The sequence below is a fragment of the Marmota monax genome, unplaced genomic scaffold (genome assembly GCF_021218885.2).
Source record: "Marmota monax isolate L192 unplaced genomic scaffold, Marmota_monax_Labrador192_F-V1.1 WCK01_AAM20220418_F8-fsc00001, whole genome shotgun sequence".
Classification (NCBI taxonomy): Eukaryota; Metazoa; Chordata; class Mammalia; order Rodentia; family Sciuridae; genus Marmota; species Marmota monax.
In genome coordinates this window covers 50855386-50881986 of record NW_026693777.1, presented here as the reverse complement: position 1 = coordinate 50881986, position 26601 = coordinate 50855386, and the positions used below count along the sequence as shown (strand labels likewise).

The following is a 26601-nucleotide window of genomic DNA, read 5'->3' as shown; positions in this document are numbered from 1 at the left end:
GTGGCTCAAGTGGTAGCGCGCTCGCCTGGCATGCGTGCGGCCCGGGTTCGATCCTCAGCACCACATACAAAGATGTTGTGTCTGCCGAGAACTAAAAAATAAATATTAAAAAAATTCTCTCTCTCTCTCTCTCTCTCTCTCTCTCTCTCTCTCTCTCTTTCTCTCTCTCTCTCCCCCACTCTTTCTAAAAAAAAAAAAAAGAACACATTTTGTTACTTTGAAAGCAAACTTGTCTGATATACAGTAAGTAATGGCAATATTTTAAAAGTTATGCTCTGTCACTCCCCACAAGAATATAGTATTCTCATGCCTCAAAGTCTTACAGAATATTTAGTATAATGTTTTGTATGATATTAATAATTTGAAAAATATTAACTTATCCTATATACATTCTTGGTTTTGTTCAATTTACCTACAAATTGATTTATTTTTTTCTTTATGATGAATCATTTGATCTATTTAAAATAAATTTCCTATATTATACTTAAGAACCAATCATCTGTTACAATAAAATACAATGCATAAAATTATGACTCAAATGCTTATTTTGATTTTTTGCTGTTATACTAATGAATAATATTGATTAAAATAATATACTTGAGTAAAGTAAAACGAAGAATGTAGAAATGTTATTGGAAATGTTTATATTTAATAGCTAGCATTTCAAAACACAAGCCATATTCAAATACTTTGTTGTTTGGCAATCTGTAAATCAGAAATACATAATTATTTTAGAATTTGTAAATGTTTTCATTGCTAATGCAGATTTAAAATACAAAGTGTCCTTTATAATGAAAATATATATAAACCTATATTCACAAAGTTTTCAAACACTTATGTTCATCCTTGACCTATCTTACTCACAAATGCAAATGTAAAATGTGGTAGTGGACTTGGAATAAAGAAATTCAGCTTCATGTCTGTAATCTGATACAAATTACCTACGTAATCTGCTCAACCTCTCAGGTTCATAAGTAGGTTTTTGGTTACATTAAATGTTAAATAATTGTCATGTGGAACAATATTGTTCTGAAAGATAAAGTAGGATTTCCTTTGCTAATACTGAAATTGTTTTTTCTTATTTTCAGGAAAAAAAGTTAATGATTAAAATTTTGTTGTTAAATTAGCTGAAAATTTAAAAAATGTTTTTTTTTCTAACCATATTCTTTCCCTAATGTGTCCTTTTGTGGATTTTATATTAATGTGCATTTACTAAGTGTACCTAGCCTATCTACACGGCTTGATAAAATAAAGCAACTTCATCAAAGGACTCTTTAATAAAGGATAAGGATGAAGTGGTCCCATTAGATATCCCCCATTCTCTAGTTCTTGGTCCTACTTTTATGATCTAAATGTTCTCCCCCAAGATGTGTGTGTTATTTAATAGAAGATATAATTGTAACATCTCTCAAATCATGACTTGACTTTTTCTGGGTTCCTACTTTAAGTATCTTTTTCCAAAGGAAAATTAGAAGTTGTTTAATCAGGATTCAAAGCCATATTTGAGAACAAAATGTACATACCTTAGTAATTAGACTCCTTGACCTATTCTTTCAATAATTCCTCTCCCTGCTTGCATGTTTGAGAACCAGGCCACCTTCCTGTAGGTTGCATATCCCAGCAGGAATATTTAAATATAGGTGGAGCTTCACTCTTCTTGTCCATTTTCCATTATTTTACACTCATTCAACTAAGTGAGGGTTTCATTGCTCTTGGTTCATGTAATTTATCATACAAAAGCCAGAGAAACTTGTTAATGTTTAAGAATGAAAATATTTTCTTCAGTTCCCACTGTTAAGTACATTAATATGAACCCAAACATATTTAGGGTGATGTTTACTTCCCTTTCTTCCAGTGTCTCACAACAATATTCCTTCATTCCTTATTCACCTTATTCAATATTTTAACTGTTTATATAATCTTATACACCACAGATATAATATGTGATCATTTCTGGTTGTAAAGATATTTATGGTTCATTCAATAAAATTAAATGCAATACATTACAGAGGTTTTTTTTCTTTTTCTCATATATCCTCCCACACCACAAAAAGATCTTGGAGGTCTTAAAAGACACACTATTTTACTATCAAATCTGAGTACTATTGGATTAGGTAACCATATTGTTTCTTATTGCTGCTTTAATAAGTTATTATGAACTTATTAAACGTAGTTGTTTAATACAACAGAAATTCATTTTCTTAGCTATAGAGACCAGAAGCCCACAGTGAATCTTACAGGGTGAAAATCAAGATGTTGGCAAGATTGTTTTCTCTAGAAGCCTCCAGGAGAATCCATTCTTTGCCTCTTCTAGCTTCTGGTGGTGGCCCATAATCTTTGGTTTATGGTTATATCACTCTAGTCTTTGCCTATACTATTATCACATTACTTTCTTCTTTCTTATCTCATCAAATTTTGCTCAGCTTAACTTTTCTAATGACTTTTATGATTACATTTAAGAGCCCACAGGAGAATCCAAGATAAATTTTCAAGATCTTTAATTATACCTATAAAATCCTTTTGTCTTATAAAGTAATATCTACAAATTCTAGAGAGTAGAACATATGTTTTTTTTGCACCATTATTCAGTGTGCCTCAGGGACCTCTAAGGACCCTTCCATTTCTAAAATTTTACAGAATTAAGGGCTTATATGTTGATTGTAAACACTTATCTAAATGAAAATACTAAAATAGTGATATAAATCTCTTTAATATAAAAACTTTAACTTTCTGGGTTTAGTCATAACCTGAGAGAAATTTTATGGTTTGGAGATTTGGAAGCTAATTGAATACTAATAGTTCTATATATTTGATGATATATGATCATGGTTTTAATATTTAAACAATATTGGGGCTGGGATTGTGGCTCAGTGGTAGAGTGCTTGCCTAGCATGTGTGAGGCACTGAGTTCAATTCTCAGCACTGCATATAAATAAACAAAGTCCATTGACAAAAAATTATTTTAGAAAATACTGACTATATTATGTGAATGCATTGAAATAAGCTCCAATTATTTAAACTTATACTTTTTATAATGATAACCTATATACATCATTTTCTAAATGTGGGTAGCAATAATAAGTTTTATGGCTAATAATCAAACTGTCTTAATTATTAATTTCCTTCTTTATTTATTATTTTGTAAAATGTTAACACTTAAATTAACATAATTTTTCAACTTTTTTTGGTTCATGCCCCTCAATTAGAGATACAAAGAAGTAATAAAATGGCTAAATACAAGCCATAAGAAAAAAAAATATATATATATCTCCCAAGCTAGTAATTTCTCTGATAGTTAAGTAAAAGATGTTTGTATGTTATATAAAATTAACATAATATGACTCCATTTTGGTAGGTATATCCTGATTGTCTGGCACAAGCTATATATGCAACATTCCGGGAAGCATTTCCAGAATCTAGTAACCTCTTTAATGATGAATTTAAAGAAGACCTAGGGAATAACATTTTTCTTTGGATGTCAGGTATGAAAATATTATTTAAGTATTGGTTATTATTTTGGTTCCTTTGGGGATTGTAGTGTTTTATTTACTTTTCTCAAAAAAAAAAAACCTGATAGTTCTTTGTCTTAGAAGCATCCCATTTTGAAGCCTAGTTTTAAAAATTATTTTCTTCTGAAAATTTTATCAAATTAACTACTTATTAACTTTAGAAGCCAAATATCTTTATAAATAGTGAAGTCATTATAAAAAAACTGGATTGCCACAGAAATAAAATAATTTAATGTATATATAGAAGACAACTATTTTAAGCTGCTCTGAAGAATAGAAAATTTTTCTACAGATTTGTTATAGACTGAATTATGCTTCCTTCTGTAGTTTTAACCCACATTACACCTTGTAATGTGACTATATTTGGAAATATAAAGATTTGTTAAAGTGAGATCATATATGTGGGTTCTAGTCCAAAATGATGTGTGACCTTATGAGAAGAGGGAGAGAAGAGTGATGTGAGCAAGATGACAGAATAGGAGATACCAGTCATCATTCTCCAACAACGAGAATAACAACAAAACTATTTAGTTATCCAAGAACAAGAATAGTTCCAAGGAGGGATCAGGAATCCAACTAAGAATCTGCAGCAGGGTACTCATTCTCATGTCAGAGAAAGTGGACTTTAAGCCAGAATTAATCAGAAGAAACAAAGAAGGTCACTTCACACTAGTCAAGGGAATCATCCAACAATAAGATGTAATGATTATAACTATTTATGCCCCATACAATGGTGCATCTATGTACATAAAATAAACTATCTTTAATATTATGAATCAAATAGACCACAGATACAATAACACTGGGTGACTTCAACACACCTCTCTTTCCATTAGATAGAGCACCTATACATAAACTGAGTAAAGGCTCTTCAGATAAATAAATATATATATATATCATTAACCAAATGGATCTAACAGACATCAATAGCATATTTCATCCATTCACAATGAATTCTTCTCAGCAGTGCATGGAACATTTTCTAAAATAGATCATATTTTAGGTCACAAAGCAAATCTCAGCAAATTAAAAAATAGAGATGATTCTTTGCATCCCATCATATCATAGTAGAGTGAAATTAGAAATCAATGCCAGTATAAAGGTCTGGAGTGGGGATGCTCAGTGAGTAGAGCACTTGCCCAGAATGCTCAAGGCTATGGTTTCAATCCCCAGCACCACCAAAAAGGAAAGGAAAGGAAAGGAAGGAAGGAAAGAAGGGAGGGAAGGAGCAAAGGGAGGAAGGAAGGAAAGATGGAAGGAAGGAAGGCCAATATATTCAGTCCAGGACTGAAAAGATTCTCAGCCAAGTTCTATAGGATCTTTAAAGAACCAATACCAATCCTTCTCAAATTAGGTAATTAAATAGGAAAGGAGAAATCACTGCCAAATTCATTGTATGAAACCAGTATCACCCTAATACCAAAACCACACTTCCAATACCAAGACACATCAAAGAAAAAACTTCAGGCCAATATCCTTGATGAACCTCAATACAAAAATTATTAATAAAATATTGTTAAACTGCATATAAAAACACATTAAAAAGATAGTGCACCATGATAAAGGGAGTTTACTTTCAGGGATCCAAAGTTGATTCAACATATGAAAATCAATAAATGTAATTCACTGTATAAATAGACTTAAAAACAAGAATTACATGATTATCTCAATGAGCATAGGGAAAGTATTTAACAAAGTGCAACACCAATTCATGTTTAAAACACTATAGAAACTAGGATAGATAGGATAGAAGGAAATTTTCTCAATGTTGTAAAGGCTATATATGACAAACCCAAAGTCAACATCATATTGAATGGAGAAAAATTGAAAGTATTTCCTCTAAGAATAGGAACAAGACAAGGATGCCCACTCTTACCACTCCTATTCAACATAATCCTCGAAACTCTAGCCAGAGCAGTCAGACAAGAGAAGGAAATTAAAGGGATACAAATAGGAAAAGAAGAGCTCAAATTATCTCTCTTTGCTGATGATATGATCCTATATTTATAAGATCAAAAAAAAACTTTACCAAAAGACCTCTACAACTGACAAACAAATGTAGTTAAACTTCAGGATACAAGATCAACATATATAAATCAATCATTTTCTTATACTTCAATAGGGAGCCTGCTGAAAGAGAAACTATGAAAACTATTCCATTCACAATAACTTCAAAAAAAATAAAATACTTGGAAACTCATCTAACAAATGATGTCAAGGGCTTCTACAGTGAAAACCATAGAACACTGAAGAAATTGAAAAATATTTTGGTATATGGAAAGACCTCTTATGTTCTTGGATAGGCAGAATCAATATTATTAAAATGGTCATACTACCCAAAACATTACACAGGCTCAATGCAATTCCCATAAAAATACCAAGGACATTCCTCACAGAACTAGGAAAAGCAATTCTAAAATTCATTTGGAAAAATAAGAGACCCAGAATAGCCAAAGCAATCCTGAGCAAAATGAGTAATGCTGAAGGCAACACAATTCCAGACCTCAAAATATACTACAGAGCTATAGTAACAAAAACGACTTGGTACTGGCACCAAAACAGATACAAAGCAATGGAATAGAATAGAAGACACAGAAATAAACCTAAATAAATACAATTATCTGATAGTAAACAGAGGTTCCAAAAACATTTGCTGGAGCAAAGGAAGTCTTTTCAACAAATGGTGCTGGGAAAACTGGAAATCCATATGTAGAAGAATGAAAACTTGACTTCTATCTCTCACCCTGAATAAAAGTAAACTCAGAGTGAATCAAAGACTTCAAAAACTGTGCAACTTCTAAAAGAAAATGTAGGCCCAATATTACAACATGTTGGCACAGGAACTTACTCCTTAACAATATTTCTAAATTGCAAGAAATAAAACAAAAAATCAATAAGTGGGATGGCATCAAATTAAAAAGCTGCACAATAAAGGAAATGAGAGTGAAGAGATAGCTTAGAGAATGAAAGATCTTCACCACCTGCTCCTCATATAGGGCATTAATATCCAGAATATATAAAGAACTCAAAAATTGAGAAAAATATATATATATGCATATGTATATATAACCCAATTAATAAATGGACAAAAGAACTAAACAGAAACTTCTCAAAAGAAGAAACGCAAATTGCTGACAGATATATGGGAAAATGTTCAACATCTCTAGCAATTACAGAAATGCAAATCAAAGCTACATTGAAATTTTATCTCACTCCAGTCAGAATGGCAGTTTTCAAGAATACAAATCATAGTGAATGTTGGCAAGGATGTAGGGAAAAAGTTTCATTCATGCATTGTTGGTGGGACTGCCAATTAGTGCATACATTCTGAAAGTAGTATGGAGATTCCACAAAAAAATAGGAATGGAGCCACCATATGTCTCAGCTATCCCACTCCTAGGTATGTACCCCAAAGGATTTAAAATCAGCATACTATATGGATACAGCCACATCAATGTCTATAGCACCATAATTTACAATAGCCAAACTACTGAATCAACCTAGGTGCCCTTCAAGAGAACAATGGTTATAGAAAATGTGGTATATGTACACAATGGAGAATTATTCAGCCATAAAACAATGAAATTATGGCATTTGCTGGTAAATGTATGGAATTTGAGACCACTATGCTGAGTAAAATAAGCCAAACTCAAAGCCAAAGGTAAATGGTCAAGTGTTTTCACTGATATGTGGTAGCTAGTCCAAAATGGGGGTGGCAAAAGGGAAAAGGGGGTAAATTCCATAAAACTAGGGAAAAAAAGATGAATGGACTAGTTGAAGGGAGCTAAGAGGGCAGGAGAAGGGACAAGATAAGGAAAGAACAGCAGAATGAATCTGACCTAATTTCCTATGTTCATATGCGAATATATCATAGTGCATCTCAACATAATGTGTATCCACAAGACATTAACTAAAAAGTAAAAATTTTAAAAATTGATTAGCACAAAGAGTAGAAGAAAGGGAACAAGGAAAGAGAGTAGGGAGAGAAAGGGGAAATACTGGGGACCAAATTAGAGCAAATTATATTCCATGCTTGTATAATTGTGTCAAAATGAATCCTAATGTTATTTATAACTAAAAGGAACCAATTTTAGAAGCCTGCAGGGACACAGTGGAGGAAGAAATAGAATAAGCACCAGGAAATATCACTGAGGAGATCAGCATATGTGAAATATCTAGAAATGGCTAAGAACAAAGAAGGGTATAGGTTATCAGAATTCAGCATGTGGTAGGTACCAGTGTATTCCCAGAGGTCTGCTCTGCAAAGTATTATGGCAGTCAAGGTCCTTGTTGCCATGGACCTCCATAGCCCCCACAGCAGGCACAGACTCCCTGAAGATTTCACATTGGCTGTCTGCTTGGTGTTTATTAATACAGATCTTAGTAGCCTGCTCCATAAAGAACACTGGTAACATTTGCCATTGAGATAACCAACATCCATTGCTGTTGTGAACCTCCTGGAGCGGGAGGTGTTGCTGTGCTCTAACTTCAACAAAGACCCATTATAATGCTGCCCAAGACCACCACACCCTCAAATCTATGTATTCCCCAGATGTTGGAACTGCTGCCTCTCCGTGCATACTTGCATTCCAGGCCCAGACTCTATGGCAGCAGTGTGCATGCCCATACCCTGCATATCAAAACTACCACCTTATTGAACTACCATGCATCCTGGACCCCAGAGCCATAGTTACTCTGCACATGCTTAAACTCAAAACTCTTACTTTATAGCCATTTCATAAATGTCTATTTTATGGACATCAGAGTCACTGCTATAGCAGGAGCATCTTCAAAGCAGACTCCAAAGCAACAGTAATCTGCCTGTGCCCATGCCCTTCACCCCAGATCTTAAGGCAGATAGCCATACACATTGGATACCAGAGCTAGTCCACAATGGGAGCATCCCAACCCTAGACCTCAGACATACTATAGTTCTACACACATGCACACTCCAGAATTTATATCCTCAGCACTCCAAAAGTGCCTGCACCATCACTAATGCTATAGAAGGGTCATCAGTACCACTATTTACCCTATACTCTGGTGCCATAGTTCCTCCATCTGTGCCCATACTTCAGGTCCTGGCTCCATGACTGCCTCATTGGCACTGCATATTAAACACTGATGCCATTGCCACAATAAGGATTCCCACAAGGTAGACCTGACCCCAAGTGAGATTTCCTAAAGCATAACTTCTGCCATGGGAGAAAAATATTTAAGAATGTCCCAGCAGCCTTTACCACTGAAAACCTTAACAGCCCTCAGAACTGCTGTGAAGACCAATAGACTTGGCCACTGAAAACCCCTGCAATCTTCACCAATGCTGACCTCAGCTAACATTGCTGCAGAGAAAGTAAGCTGTTGAACCTTCACCTGAACCACTGCCACAATACTTCACCTATCTGGCACTTTCTACTTACTCATAGTTTAAGTTCTTTCATCACTGGAACCAGCTTGTAAAGTCTGAAAGAGATGAATGTTCCATCAAATGCACAGACATCAGTGCAAGGAAACAAGAAATTAAAAAATATATATAATACAAGAGCACATTACACCATCAATGGAAGAAAATATTATCCAATAACCTACTCAAAAGAAATGAAGATATACAAATTTGCCTGACAAAGAATTCACATAATTATCTTAAGGAAGCTAATTGATCTAAAAGAGAATATAGATAGATAACTAAGCAATATCAGAAATATAATACTTGAACAAAATTAATTGTTGAATAGATAGCCATTCCAGAGTCTGAGCTTTTAAGGACCTCAATGTTGAGTCACAGCTAGTTTAGGCCCAAACTGTAGAGGTACACTGCAGAAACATAGACTCTAGTTTTGTGGTGGAATGGAGGAAAAAATCAAAAAGGAAATTTAAAAAAGAAAATTTGAAACAAATAAAAGTGAAAACACAACATGCCAAAGCCTATGTGATACAACAACATAAAAAGTTATTTTCTTCTTTACTAATGTGTGTTAATTGGGCATATTAATGGGGATCAATGTGATATTTCAGTACATTCATACAATGTGCACTGATAAAATTAAGCTTCCCTTTAGACACCTTCTGCTCTCCTTCCAGCATTGTTATTTTGATAGGAGTTGCATTGAATCTATGCAGTTTGAAAATTTTAACAATATAAATTATTTGAATCCATAATTATGGAATATGTCAACCTATTAAGTCTCCTGTTTTCAATTTGCAAATATTTCAATGAAATTGACACAGGTACATTAGAATAATTGGAAATAATAATTTACAGATTATATGGATTGTTATATTATACTAATTAGTGCATTATAATAAGTATATTATTATATTTTATATACTATAAGTTTTAATTGATGCTTAACATCTGAGATGATGGGAAAAAACAGGTTAATCGCTATTACTTAAAAAATGCATGAGAAATGAACTTTAAAAAGGAAAAGGTTTATTTGGGCTCACATGTTTATATATTTCAGTCCATGGTTGACTTGCCCTTTTGTTTTGGGCCTATGCAACATATCATAGCAGGGGGCACATGATGGAGTAAAGATATTCACCTCATGACTGGTATGCCAAAGAAAGATAACAGAAGACATCAAGAGCCCGCAGTCCCCTTAGGACACCTAAGACCTCCCACTAGCCCTGCCTCTTAAATGTTTCCCCATATTCCAGTGGTGCCATGGGCTGGAGATTAAGCCTATAACATATGAGCCTTTAAAGGACATTTAAGATCCAAACTATAGAAGGAGGTCTTTAAAAAAAACACCTTTTCAAATGAAGTATTAATAACAGAATTTTTCTTTCACCACTTTGAATATGTCAAACACTCTCACTAGCCTTGTCCTACAAAGTTTCTAATGAAAACTTGCTGATGGCCTTATGAACATTTTCTTATATATGGGGGAACTTTTTTTTGCTTTCAAAATTTTCTTCATCTTTGACTTTTTCACAGGATAATTGTATTAATTATAGAGAAATCAAGCAAAAGAAAATTAAGAAAGGAAGCAAATTGTCCCTGCTTTCAGATGATATGATTTGATACTTAGAAGACTCTAAATACTCCATCAAAAAGCTATTAGAACTGATAAATTTAGCAAAGTAACAGCATACAAAATAAAAAGCAAAAACTATTAGCTTTTTCTATACACCAATAATGAAATAGCTGAGAAAGAAACTAGGAAAACAATTCAACTCACTATACCTTAAAAAAGAAAAACAAAGCTAGAAATAATCCTAACCAAGGAGGTGAAAGACCACTATAATAAAAATGATAAAACAGGAGAGAAATCAAAGATGATGCAAAAGTTAGAAAAAAAAAATAGAACTCCCAGAACTGGAAGAATTAGCATTGTTAAAATGACCATACTTCCCAAAGATATCCATAGATATAATGCAATCAACATCAAAATACCAATGTTATTTTTCACAGAACAGGGAAAAAAATAAACCCTAAAATTTATTTGGAACCACAAAAGACCACAAATAGTCCAAATAATTCTGAACAAAAGAGCAATTCTGAAAGCACCACAATGCCTTATTCAAAATATACCACAGAGCCATAGTGACAAAAACAGCATGGTTTTAGAAAATAACAGACATGTAGACCAGTGAAATATAATAGAGGACCCAGAAATAAACCCACACATATACATGCATCTGATTCTAAACAAAGGTGCTAAAAGCATATGTTGGAGAAAAGATAGCCTGCTGAACAAAGGGTCCTGGGAAAACTGAATTTCACCTGTAGAAGATCAAAACCAGATCTCCATTTCTTCACCTATACAAATATTGACTACAAATGGATCAAAGACCTGAAACTACTTCAAGATATAGGTACATACATCAAAGACTGCTGCAGTCTGGCTGGGCAAAAATCACGAGCCACTGAAGCAGGAACAAACTTTATTTCTGAACTCTACCAGCACACTCCACACACGCTCCCGGGAAATCTGCCAATCACCACGCGGCTCCTCCAGGAACCAGCAACCCGAAAATATCCCTCCTCTGGCATTTCCCCAACCAATGGGAACTCTCCGGGAATCCCCGGGAGAGCTCAACTGGAACTCAAGGGGAACTCTGCAAGAACTCGCTGGCGTCACCTCTCAACCACTACTTCTGGCAAAAATGCCATGCGTCATCCCGACTCGGCTGTGGCCCTCAACATCAGACCTAAAACTACTTCAAGATATAGGTACACACATCAATTTCTGGATCAAAGACCTGAAACATTGAAACTACTTAAAGACACAGGTACACACATCAATTTCCTGAATAGAACCTCCAATATCTCAGAAAATAAAAGCAAGAATTAAAAATGGAATTATAGTTAAAAAGCTTCTGCATGACAAAGTAATCAATCAACAGACAACCCACAGAGTGGGAGAAAAGCTTTGCTAGTTATTCATCTGCAAAAAATTGTTATCCAGAATATATAAAGAACTCAAAAATTATGCTGTGTACCTATATGCAAATCAAAGCTATCTTGAAATTTCATCTTATTCTAGTTAGAATGCCTGTTATCAGATAACCAAAGGATAACAAATGCTGGTGAAGAGAAAAAGTAACCTTATACATTATTAGAATAGAAATTAGTACATCCACTATGGAAAAACAGTAGAGTTTTTTCAAAATTTTAAAAAACTAACATGGGATCCAACTATATACCATTCCTGGGTGTATACCTGAAAGAAAAGGGATACCTGCATACCTTGTCTTTATTGCAGCCCTACTTACAATAGCCAAATTAGGGAATCAGTCTAGATACTTGTCAGTGGATGACCAAATGTGGTACCACATTTTATTTATTTGGTCATCCACTGACAAGTATCTATAATAGAATATTATACATTAAATATAGAATTAAATAATCTCATTTGCCAGGAAATGAATGATGCTACAAGATCAGCATGTTAAGTAAAATAAGCCTGACACAAAGAGACAAATATTTTCTGTGTTCTTTCATATGTGGAAATTAGTACAAAACAAGGCAAAAACAATATCAGAAAGGAGAAGAGAAGGGGACTGCGGGTGGAGAGGATACAGAGACAGGTAGGATACAATTAAAACATGATATATGCATGCATGCAAATATCACAGTGAATCTTATTAATTTGGATAATTAATATGAGCTAATGTTTATAATAGAAAATAAAGGAAAATATGGAAAGAAGGAAACAATGTAATAACAAAAATAAAGCAATCAAAACATTGCCAAAGGACTTAGAAATTTTCCCAAAGAGAAATGGTCATCATGTATATGAAAAAGTACTCAATATCAATAATTATCAAGAGAAATGCAAATCAAATGCTCATTGAAATAGCACCTCAATGGCAAAAAGACTATTATCAAAAAGTCAAAATATAATAAGAGTCATTGGGGATATAGAGAAAAGGTAACCATTGTGCATTTTGTTATGTCAGACACTATGGAGGTTACTCAAAAAATTGACAATAGAATATGTCAGCAGTCCTATTTCTGAGTATATATCCAAAGGCAATAAAAGCACTGCCTCAAAGAGATCTGCACTCCTGTGCTCACCACAGCATTATATATTCCTAAAGTGCAAGAAGTAAAATCAAGAATTTATGGGATGATATCAAGCTAAAAAGCTTCTTCAGAGCAAAGGAAATAATCAAGAACTTGGACAGAGTGCCTACAGAATGGGAGAAAAATCTTTGCCACCTGCAACTCAGATGGAGCATTAATCTCCAGGATATACAAAGAAAAAAAAACTTAACACCAAAAAACAAAAATCCAATGAATAAATGGGCAAATAAACTGAACAGGCACTTCACAGAATAAGAAATATGAATGTTCAATAAATACATGAAAAGAATGTTGAACATCTCTAGCAATTACAGAAATGCAAATTAAAACTACACTGAGATTCCATCTCACTCCAGTCAGAATGACAATTAAAGAATACAAGCAACAATAAATATTGGTGATGATGTAGGGATATAGGTACATCCATACATTGCTGGCGGGACTGCAAATTGGTTCGACCACTACAAAAAGTAGTATGGAGATTCCTTAGAAAACTTGGAATGCAATGCCATTTGACCCATTTATCCCATTCCTCAGTATATGCCCAAAGGCTTAAAATCATTCTATAGTGATGCAGCCACATCAATGTTTATAGCAGCTCAATTCACAATAGCTAAGCTATGGAACCACCCTAGGTGCCCTTCAACAGATGAATGGACAAAGAAAATGTGGTATATATACACAATGGAAATTATTCAGCCGTAAGTAAGATTGAAATTATGGCATTTGCTGGTAAATAGATGGAACTGTAGAAAATGCTAAGTGAAATAAGCCAATCCCCAAAACCAAAAGCCAAATGTTTTCTCTGACATATGGATGCTGACACACAATAAGGGTGACAGAAGGGAAAATGGGGCAGGGGGTGAAGAAGAAAAGTTCATTTGATAATATAAAGAGGAGAGAAGGGATGGAAGAGGAAGAGAAATAAGAAAGACAGTACAATGAATTGGACATAACTTTCCTATGTTCATATATGAATACATGACCAGTGAAATTCCACATCACATACAACCACAATAATAGGAATCTTAATTAGAATAAGTTATATTCTGTGTATGTATAATGTCAAAATATACTCTACTGTCATGAATATCTAAAAAGATCAAAAAAAAGTAGTCAAACTGGGCAGGGTGACTCATGCCTATAATTCCAGCAGCTTGGGAGGCTGAGGTAGGAAGATCTCAAGTTCAAAGCCAGCTTCAGCAAAAACAAGGCACTAAGCAACTCAGTGAGACCCTGTCTCTAAACAAAAAATACAAAATAGGACAGGGGATGTGGCTCAGTGGTCGAGAGCCCCTGAATTCAATCACCAGTACCTCTCTTTCCTCCCAAAATAGTCAAGATGTAGAAATGACAGTTTATGTCATTGGATAATGGATAAAGAAATTGTCTCACACACACACACACACACACACACACGCACACACACACACACACACACACCAAATTTGCTACTTGATCATAGTGAATGATTCTTTTAATGTGCCATTAAATTCAGTTTGATGAAGATTTTTCCCTTCAATATTCTTCTTAAGAGATTCAGCCTGCAGCTAACTTGCTTTGATGTTTTACTATATTGAGATACACACACACACACAGAACTTGTTATTCAACCTTCAAAGCAAAGGAAGTTCTGCCATCTTCAACAACAACATAGATGGACCTAAAAACATTATTATGCCAAGTAAATTTAGCCTGATACAAAAATACAAATACTACATGATCTCACTAAATTTGGAGTCAAACTCAATGAAATAGAGAATAGAAGAGTGCTTACCAAAGACCAAGGAATAAGGAGAATGGGGAATGCTTAGTTAAAGAGTTAATTTGCATTTATAAGATAAAAAAGTTCTGGAGACCTAATGTACATAATGACTATGGTTGATGATACCATGTCACATCCTTGAAAGTTTCTAAGAGAAGTATATCTTAAGTATTCTCACACCAAAATAGAAAGGTAACTAGGAGATGATAAATGTTAATTAATTTGATTGTAACAATAATTTCACACTGTATACATATATACAAACACATTGTACACCTTGAATATGGATAACTTTTATTTGTTAATTTTACCTCAATAAAGAGGGAAAGGCAGAATATATGTATATATAGAAAGGGTCACATGAGGACACGTTAAGAAGGTAATCATCTGCAAGCTAAGGAGAGGCCTTGAGAGAAACCAAACCTGCTAACCCTTTGATCTTGGATGCCAACTTCTACAAGTGTGAGGAAATAAATTTCTGTTGTTCAAGTCACCCAGCCTGTGGTATTTTATGCCAATCCTAAAAAAACTAGTAGATTTTTTAATTCAAAAGAAAAAATATTGCTGAAAACTGGTGAAATTTTAAATTAAACAACAAAAAAGGGAACAGAGAAGACAAAAATTATAACCCAAACTTCTAACATTGTTTTCTAAAAATAAAGAAACAATCATAAGTGTGATGGGGAATAGCGTTTGGAAATATAAGAACAATTCATGTATATGCTGTATATAAGAAACTCACTTTAAATATAATGATATGTGTAGTTTAAAAGTAAAAGCATGGTACACTGGTTCAAACCCATGTAATTTTAAATCACAGAGAATGAACGTTAAAATAAATGAAAATTTTAAGGAATCAATGAAGAAGACAGGGTAATACTAGATGTAATGCAGAATGTAAGAAAATAATTTAATGCTGGGGTTGTGGCTCAGTGGTAGAGTATGTGTGAGGCACGGGGTTCAATCCTCAGCACCACATTAAAAAAAATAAAATAAAGGTATTGTGTCCATCTCAACTTTAAAAAGAAAAGAATTTAAATGTATAACAAATTTACAATATAACTTTACAAAAAGAATTAGGGGGGAAAGGGAGCTTACTATGTAACTGCAAAATGGTGTTTTGATTAGAAAAACTGAAGACAAAATAAATTATATATGAAAACTGTACTTTAGCTGGTAAAATTAAGGAAATATGAATTAACAATCTTAAACTGCTTCATACATGAACTGGGGCTCAACAAACAAGTAAATGATGGTGGAGGCAGGTTCTTACAATTATAAAGCAAAGTTACAGCTAAGCAAGAGACAAAGGCCAGAATTAAACATGTAAGTACTGAATTAGAGTTGAAAACATCGGTATGATCTTATTTCAGCTTGTTATAAATATGAATAGATAGATTAAAAAATAATTATGCATATTTATAAAAAAATCTCTGAAATAAAAGACTATATCTTGAAAAAATGAACTATCTGGCTCCTTGAGTAATTCTTTCTTCATCTTTAATGTCCATTAACTTAACTAATATATTAAAAGATAATATATTTTTTCAATGTTTTGGTACTGAGGATTGAACCCAGGGGCACTTTACCACTGAATTACATCCCAGCACTTTTTATTTTTTATTTTGAGACAGAGTCTTGCTTGGTTGCTTAGGATCGTACTAAGTTGCTAAGGCTGGCCTTGAACTTGCAATCCTCCTGCCTTAACCACCTAAGTCCCTGGGATTACAGACATGCCTCACCATACCTGGCCTGTCATTAATTTCTGTCTCAGTCTTCTTTCATGTTCATTTGCTGTTCTTTTTTAACTTTTAGAACTGAAAACTTTGTACATTATTTTCATATTTCCCTGTTTAGTAATAGAAGCTGCTAACGCTATGAATTTACCTATGAATATTTCCTGAGATTTCACTATAAAGTTCTAACTACAGGTATCCTTCATAATCTGAAGCTAATTTATTTCTGAAAATGTATCAAAAATTTTTTTCAAAAATTGGGAGCTGACATTCCAGTTTAACTAATCAGAATAGCAGTATGCTTCCAAACCACACAAAAATGCTGACCAACTTCCCCAAATATCATTAAAACACATGTATCTATATAATAACCCACCAAGAAATTCTTCATAATATCAGCCACTTAATAAACTAAGTACCTGTTTAACCAATAATAAACTAAATACATTTGTGTGCAACATTCAACAATATAATATGGAATTGGCAATAGAGAAGTGATGAAATAAAAAATGAGTAATGAAGTAATATGGTAAAACATACTGAAGATATTATCTAAATTAGGACAGGGTTGCTTATCTCTTCAGATGCTTGGCAAAAACACTGGGACACTTGGAGGACTAAATTTACAGGCTAAAAGAAAGGAATATGATAGTGATAATGCACACTTTCATACAACATAAGTATGAGACATGATCCTATATAGAGAACAGCTGACGTACAACTGCAGCATTAACTATATACTCTCACCCAGAGTCCCAAGCAATTTACAGATATTCACAATGAATCAGTCATTTTTATGGCTTTTGAAGAAAGAGAATATGGATTTGCAAGTTGTTACAGAGAATATTCAAATAACAAAGAATATATGGGTAATATTTATTTGCTTACTCTTTAAAAATTGTTTTTCACTTTCTATTGTTACTTATTTAAAATTATTCTGTTGAAGTCTAATATACATCAAATGCAGAACATAAGTCTCAAGTATTTAACATGATTTCATAATATGTACATATACAAGTGCAAATATATATATAAATGAAATCACCATATACATAAAGACAGAACTTTTCCTGCATGTACCTGCAATTTTGATTTGTTTTCACCTGAGTCATAAAATAGTGTTTTTAATAGAAAAGTCTTTTGTATTTATACTTCAGTTATTAATGTCTACTTTTTGTATTATCTTAAACACCATGGTTTGGAGCTTATTTGTATTTTGGTATTTATTGAGTTATTCTTCTTACAGAATAATACATAATAGAATATTATAAAAGGTAGCTAGCGACTTGAAAACAAAGATATGCTCTCCATAGAAAATAGAATTTTTTAATGTATAGTGTAGTTCTATATAGGCTGCTGTATATGTGTGCTTCTATACAATTTTCTTTATATTTCCAGTGTTTCAATATGTGTTTTATCTTTGCTAAATGAAAAATTCCTTTTATCCTCTTAAAAATCATATGAGAGTCATACATGGTGGCACACACCTACAATCCCAGCTATTGGAGAAGTTGAAGCAAAAGGATCACAAATTCTAGAGCAGACTGGCAACTTAACAAGACCCTGTCTCAAAATAAAAGTTTAAAAGGGAGTTTGAGACTAGTTCAGTGCTTGAGCCTTTACCAGGAATTCGTGAGACCCTGGTTCAATCCCTAGTACTTCAATAAATAAGCAAGTCATGTGAGACAAAAGTGAAATTTTGTCTTTTTTGTCTAACATAAATCTTCATTTGATGCAATTTAGATACACTTTTTATTTTTTTTCAATAAAAAATTTTAGGTATTTTAGCCACTTATAATTAACACTGGTTAGATTTTTTTTCTACACTTTAATTATAGCTCTACTGCTGCAGAGACAAATTGATTTAACTTTACCCTTTGGGATGCCAAAGTTGATATTTTTCTTATAATCTTTTTACCCTCTTGCCATAATTTTGATTTCTTTGTATTACCTTTTCCAGTTGTAGTCTTATAAAACTTCCTGAAACAAGAAAAACTTTGTTTACTTTAGTTGAAACAGCTTTTTCTGTTATTTATGAAACATTAGTTTTGTACATTAGTGTTCTTGCTTTACTCTTGGCAGTCTGCTGAGGAATGAGAAGTATAATTTGAAGACTTGTAGGAATGACCCAAGGTAAACATTTCCAACTGGATTTACCAGAGGGTCTCAGAGTCTTTCTTTATGAAATTCCTGGCTACTTGCTTTTGCTTCATTTTAATCTGTTCTGTACCTTCGTCCCTAATTATATAATAGAAACCAATTAAAAGACGAATTGCACAAGAAGTGTTAAAATATATTTGTGGATAAAATGATACATAGATAGAAAATCCTATCTATATATTGATATAACAATTTTGAAATGACAGAAACTAAGAACAGATTAGTAGCTATCAAGTGTTCCAGGTGGGGGATAACAGAAAAAAAGGAAGGGAAGAGATTAAGGATGGCAATTCAAGGGATCCTTGTGATAGACCTATTCTTTTTTTTTTTTTTTTTTTTGAGATAGGGTCCTGTCAAGTTTCTTAGGGCCTCACTAAGTTGCAGACGCTGGCTTTGAATTCTTTGCCCTCCTGCCTCAGGCTCCCAAGCATAAATGATAAAGCAAACTGAAACAAAAGTATTCAGTAAAATAGCAGTATTTAAAGTTTACATGAAAAGATCAGTAGTCTTTATATACACAAACAATAACCAGTTAGCATAATTGTAAAGGAAACCCAACTTATAAGTAAAATACTTGAAATGATTAAATTCTTGGCAATAAACTTAACACTATTTATGCAAAATCTATATGAACAAAACATTAAAACACTACTGAAGGACACTAAAATAGACTTAAGCGTAGGTGATTAAAAAAAAAACTGGTACATCAATGCCATGGAATACATACTACTCAGAAATTTTTAAAAAATGGACTTTTGACCAATGCAACAACTTGAGTGAATCTACAGAGAATTATGCTGAGTGAATAAAGTCAATCTTAAAAGGTTACATATCATTTGATTTTATTGATATAACAATTTTGAAGTGATGGAAACTACGAACAGATTAGAAATTAAGAACAGATTAGTGGCTATCAAGTTTTCGAGGTAGGGGATAACAGGAAAAGGAAGGGAAGAGGTTAAGGATGGTAATTCAAGGGATCCTTGTTATATTTATTTATTTATCTTGAAACAGGGTCCCGCTAAGTTTCTTAGGGCCTCACTAAGTTGTAGATGTTGGCTTTGAATTCTCTGCTCTCCTGCCTCAGGATCCCAAGTCTCTGGGATTACAGGTGTATGCCACCATGCTCAGTTGTATTTTTAGTTTATCAATATCTATATCCTGGTTGTGATATTACACTATAGTTATGCAAAGTGTTACCATTCTAGGAAGCTACAAAGAGTACAGAGCTCTCTCTGTAGTATTTCTTTCAGCTATGTGTTAATCTATAATTATCTCAAATAACTAAATTTTTAAAAATTTCAAAACAACATTTTCTTAAGATAAAAGGCAATGATGCCTGTGGGAGCATAAGTCAATACAATGATTTTGATCAACTGCCAGTATCTACTAAAGCTAAATTTTTGCATATGTTTGACCCAGCAAATCTATGACTCCCAGGTACATGCCCCACAGATATGTACGTATGTCTATACACCAAAGAAAAGTAAAAAATTATCATAGCATACCTATCTATAATAATAATGATAGAAACTATCCAAATTCCCATCAATAATATGAAGTTTAAATGAATTGTGAAATATTATAAACAATAAGAATTAACAAACTATAACTATATGCAACACTGGGTAAATTACACAAACACAGTCTGTGCAAGTCAGACACAATGTAGTAAATCCTGTATGACTTTATTTACATAAAGTTTAAAACTTGATAGAACTAATCTATTGTGTAAGAATAATGGATACCCTTGAGAATTGATAACAACTAGAAAGGAGGGATTTTAGGAACTTGGTTACATAGGCTCCATGCATTAAATTTGTAAAATTTCATTGAGCTGTACATTGTTTATTCATTTTTAATATTCATATGCATCAATAAAAAGATAAGTAGCAACTACATTATAGCCTTTATGATTTATTTACTCATGAATGTATTTATATATTTTTTTTCTTACATTGCTTTCTCTCACAGTGCAAATCCATCAAGCGTTACATGTTTTTTGAGTCTGTTTTCATAAATAATCTTTTTAACTTTTACTGTTTTTATCCCTCATTTGTGACTAATTATTTTGGATTGGCTGGAACACTTGTTGGAAAAAAAAATCTATAAACATGTTTGTCTTATTTTTTTATTGAGGAAATGTTTACATTATTACTCTAAAATACTGAATTTAATGTTCTCCTCTTTAATATATCACACTTCCTTTTTCAGAATGAAGTAATCACTTTCTAAGTCTTTTTACATTATACTGAGTTACATTACTTGCGTTATCAATTGACTTTATTTTTTGGATAATTTTTTTCACAAGCAAACTTTTCATTACCAATGTTATTTGTACATAATAAGGGAAAGAAGAGCATCAAAGATTGTATTAGTTTTCTTTCTTTTTTTTGAAGGATTTTCTTTTTTTAATTTTAATTTTAATTTTTTTAGTCATACATGATAGCAGAATGTATTTTGACATATAATACATACATGGAATGTACATACATCAATCATATTGTCTGTTCTATTAAAGATTGTTAGTTTTCTATTGCTGCTATAGCAAATTACTGTTTAGGGATTTTAAAAAATCCAAATTTATTATCTTACACTTGTGGAGTAAGAATCCAAAATGAGTCTCAGCAAACTAAAATCAAAATATTGATAAGATTGTGTTCCTTTTAGAAGTTTTAGGGAAGGGTCTGCTTCTTTGAGGCTTCTTAAAGCTGTCTGCATTCTTTGCTTCATAGCTCTCATCCATCTCAAAGCTAGCAGTCTGATTAAATCTTTTATTACCTCACATCACTCTGACACTGACTGCTCTGCTTCCCTCTTCTACATGTAAGAGCCCTTCTGACTACACTCTTCCCTTCCACCAAAAAACAAGAACCAAAACAAACAAACAAAAATCACCACCCTAATCTGCAAATACAAAACTATTCTTAAACCCATCAGGATTTCAGGGCAACCAACCCAAAATCTAAGGATACAAACACAGGTTCCTTTAAGTAGATATGAGATGTAAGTCTTGCTTACCTGAGGGAGATGAAAAAAGACATTTGTAAAAATATGCCTTTAATGCATATTCTTAAAAAATAATAAGGTCTGAAGATCGGTGATCTAAACATCAATCTCAGATGAGAGAAACGGATCCTTCAGCTTTTCCATTTTTAGATCTCAGTTTTCTATATTATTTCCAAAAAAATCAGTCAAAGAATTAATCAAAGAAGTATTTAATTGTGGTATTTTCTGGTAAATGGATAGAACTGAAGACTATCATGCTAAGTGAAATAAGCCAATCTCCAAAAACCAAAGGCCAAATGTTCTCTCTGATATATGGATGTTAACACACAATAATGGAGCCGGGGAGTGAAGAAGAGAAGTTCATTGGCTTAGACAAAGGGGAATGAAGGGAAGGGAAGAGGTATGGAAATAGGAAAGACAGTAGAATGAATTGTATATAACTTTCCTATGTTCATTTTGAATACACCATCAGTGAAATTCCACATCTTGTTCAACCACAAAAATGGGATCCAGATTAGAATAAATTATGCTCTGTGTATGTATGTCAAAATACACTCTACTGTTGTATATATCTATAAAGAACAAATAATTTTAAAAATTTTCCAAAATTTTTTCATACTGGAAAACACATGAGTTTCCAGTTTGAAAAAGATTGAGAATGAAAAAAATAGCTGATATCACAGTGTGTAATAGTGAATTCTTACAACCCTGAGCACAAAAAAAGAATAAAGTCAAAAACTTCCAAACAACAGAAAAATTAGGAGACAGATGATATAAACCCTCTCATTAGCACCTCTGAAAACTTAGATGACAATGGAACAATGTCTTAATAATTCTAAGTGAAAATTATTAATAAGTTAGAATCCACCTAACCAAATCTTCAGGATTATCTGAAGACATTTTCAGATGTACATGTCCTTAAATAGTTTCCTTGCATACATCTTTTCTTATGAAGCTTTTGGAGAGACATTCACAATCATAGAGAATGAACAAAGAAAGAGAAAAAATGGGATTCAAGAAATGGAGGTCAATGGAGCACAAAATAATGGTGATTTGAGATCCCAATATGGGAGTTGTGTAACAGTCTTTATGAAAAAAATTTTCAGATTGGAATCAACAGAAGGCTTTAGGAGTGTTATGGTTTGGATGTGATGTGTCCCCCAAAATCTCATGTGTGAGACAATGCAAGAAGGTTTAGAGATAAAATGATTGGGGTATGAGAGCCTTACCCCAATAGGTGAATTAATCTCCTGATAGTAATTAATCCCCTGAGGTAACTGAAGGCACATAGCGTGTGGCTGGAGGAGGTGGGTCACTGGGGGCATGGCTTTGTACCATTTTATATCTGGCAAGTGGAGATATGATCTGATCATCATGTGAGCCACGTCCCTCTGCCACACTCTTCCACCATAATGTTCTGCATCACCTTGAGCCCTGAGGAATAGAGTCAACTGCCTATGGACTGAGACCTCTGAAACCATGAGCTCTAAAATAAAATAAAATTCCTCCTCTAAAATTGTGCTTGTGAGGTCTTTTAGTCACAGAATGAATAACTGACTAAAACAAAGAGAGGTTCCAGTATGATAATTGAGTACTAGGCCTACTGAAAATAAAAGTTCATATGGAACACAATAGAAGTTGATTATAAGTTCATAGAAAATAATTTAAACATAAAATTATTAACTTTAGAGAAAACAAATTTTCTCAATAAAGGTAAATACAGTATACTACATGGCTCAGCTGTGAAGAAGATTTTTATATCATTAATATAATGAATACTGATATTCATATAGTAAAAATGTATGAATACTGATATTCATACAATAAAATTATAACATTTGATATTAAAATTGTAACATATTTGACATTTGATGTAAAGTGTATAAAGTGAGATTGTATATGGTGATTATGGGATAAGAGTGTGAAAGATGGCAAAATCTTCTTTCCCAGTTGGAAGTCAATAGATAATGCCTAAAATTAAAATACCAATATCACTCTTTTTTGGTACAATATGGATATGAACCAAATAAAAGTGTTTGATTTTAGGAAGCAGTATATGGTGTTGGTGATGTGTGAGGAATTATTGGGGTTTAGTAATATTTGATTCTTTAAACTATATGCCTTTATAAATTAAGGAAATAAAAGCTAAAATTTAAAATATATGTAAACTGTCAGTTAATTGCAAAGATAATTTGGGGATTCTACTCTTTTATTTGTACTTCACTTGTTTCTAAACCCTGCATGATGATAATTTCCTATGAAATTGATCTTACTAAAGTATAATTTTAAAAAATAACATAATTCATCTGGGTCTCATGGCCCTTTGTTAATGTTATTCTTTGGAGCAGTCCATGTTTAGAAATTAATTTGAAATTTTTATTTGTAAATAATGCAAGATGTTGTCATAATTCAACCAGTGGTTAATTTGGAAAAGAGTGAGAGAAGGTAATTGATATTAAGAACTTATTGTGGACCAGGCAATGTGCTAAATAATTTCACATCTGCCTTGATAGAAAAATGGGGACTAAATTGAATAGAATTTTATATCTCATGTCAAGCACATAGAAAGCCTTCAAAAATATTTGAATCAATATGTTATCTCCCTTTTTATATCAGTTCCCAGTAGGCTTTAGCCCAGAAAGGAAAGTGTTGTTCAACATTATATTATATTAACCATGTCTTTTATTTTCTGTATATTGGCATTTTTCATATTATGGAACTTTCTGACCTTTGGTTTTTGCCCTTCTGGGGTTAACCAGTTTCTAGAAATAGTGTCATAGTTTAGATGTGAGGTATCCCCCAAAAGCTTACATGAGACAATTCAAGAAGGTTTTGAGGAGAAATGATTGCGTTTTAGCCTTAATGAATTAATCCTGATGGGATTAACTGAATGGTAACTAGAGGTAGGTGTGGTGTGGCTGGAGGAAGTGGTTCATTGGAGAGTGGCTATGAGGTATATATTTTGGGGTTTTTTCGCTATTTATTTTATTTTACATTTTAATCAGATGGGGTATAATTTCTCATTTTTCTGAGTGTACAGGTTGCAGAATCACATTGGTCATGCAGTCATGTATATACATACAGCAATAATAATGTCTATTTTATTCTGGCTGGAGGAAGTGGTTTATTGGGGCGTGGCTATGAGGTATATATTTTGTAACTAGAGAGTAGAGTCTCTCTCTCTCTGCTTCCTGATCATCCTGTGAGCTGATTTCCTCTGCCACACTCTTCTGCCATGAATGGAGCCAGTCTTCTATGGATTGAGACCTCTAAAACCATGAGCCCTCATATAAACTTTTCCTCCTCTACAATTGTTCTGGTTGGGTCCTTTAGTCACAGTGGCAAAAAGCTGACTAAAACAAATAGTAAACAATTTCCTATGAACATATTTCTCAGATACAAACCAATCAATCCAAAGACCACCCTACAACCACCTCTTATTGGCTCTCATATCCCAAGCACTATCTGCCCTAATCATCCTAGGACCAGGTACCAGACAATTAGATAGCACCAGTCCCTATCCCTAGAGCCTGTTGAAATAATTCAAACTAGCTATTATAACTATCATAAGCCTGGTTACCTGACCTTGCCCATTCCTTCCTAAGGAAAATGATTCTTGCCCATAGTTTCCTTCTCTTCCTCTGTTTCCTAACTGTTTCCTAAGGGTCCCAGTGCTTCCCCTGTGGTATACCCCTCTCCTCCTGGGAGTTACATATAATAAACCATCCTTTCAATGGCATCTGTTGACTTTATTATGCATCAAAGTTTCTATTAATACCCAATATTTTAAATACAAGAAATCTATCACAAAGCACTCAAGTGAATCAAACTGAAGGCTTTTGTATATTTTATCTAGTAGCAAAATGCTGCTAATAATGCTAAAAATGTGATAACTGTAGCTGAAAATTCTTAGAAAATTCTAATTTGATATTGAATCTGGTAAATAATCCTAAGTGAAAAACCACTACTGAGAAAATATTGGCTGTATTTACGAGCATGGTATATATAAGTGTATATGTATGGTAATAGTAATAGTGATAATAATAATATTACATCATGTTTGTAGAGTGTGTTTGTAGAGTGTGTTTCTATTTACTGCACACTTTATTACAGTTCAATTAATCCTGAAGTGCCCAAAGATATTTTATTATTTTCAATTTTAAATATAGATGTTTAGAGTAGTTAAATGGCTTACATAATTCTACACAGCTTAAAAGGAACAAAAGCAGAAATTTTTGTTGTGAGGATGAAATATGTAAGTCAAAATTCTTTGACAAATTAAGAGGTATTTTTCAAAATCCTAATTTCTTTGGCTAAATATACACTCCATATTAACAGGACTAAAACCACGAAAAGGCTTTTGGGTTCATTGGAAACTAAAAGACCTCTCCACAACAACCATACATGGTAGCAAGAGAGCAACTGAAAAATCAATAAAGGAAAGAAGTGCAAGTAGTCAAGAACACATTATATCTAGTAAGTAAAATTTTGGTAACTGCAGAATGGAAAAGGTAGACAAAATCAAGCATATTAGATTATGTATCAGTCTAGTTTTTCTAATAAGTTATTTTTATGATGGTCTTTAAATATTTGATGCATAGATTGTTTTTATAATAGTAACGTATCTCAATCTTTTTTCCGTTTGCCTGTTATGATATTTTTATATTGGTTTTTAGGAACTTTGTGTCTTTATGTACAATATATATATTCTCACTTTTAGCTATATTACTAATTGGAAGATAATGTCTTTCTAATAGATTAGTGTATTTCTTGTAAAAAAATACTATGATTAAGTCTTGTTTTTTATTTAGTCTGATGATATCTTAATTTTTAATAGAAATGATACTTAATTTATCTTTAATATAATTATTGATAGAGTTGGTTTTA

At 33.0% G+C, this 26601-nt stretch overlaps 1 protein-coding gene across 1 annotated transcript in view; it reads left to right on the top strand.

Annotated features, from left to right (window-relative positions):
* Positions 1–26198, top strand: part of Fam227b (family with sequence similarity 227 member B) — a 49583-nt gene extending 23385 nt beyond the window's left edge. The window contains exons 8-9 of the mRNA XM_046460734.1: positions 3356–3482; positions 26053–26198. Of these exons, the coding sequence (XP_046316690.1) occupies positions 3356–3482; positions 26053–26198 (273 nt within the window). The remainder of the gene's footprint in view (positions 1–3355; positions 3483–26052) is intronic.
* Positions 26199–26601: the final 403 nt, after the last annotated feature.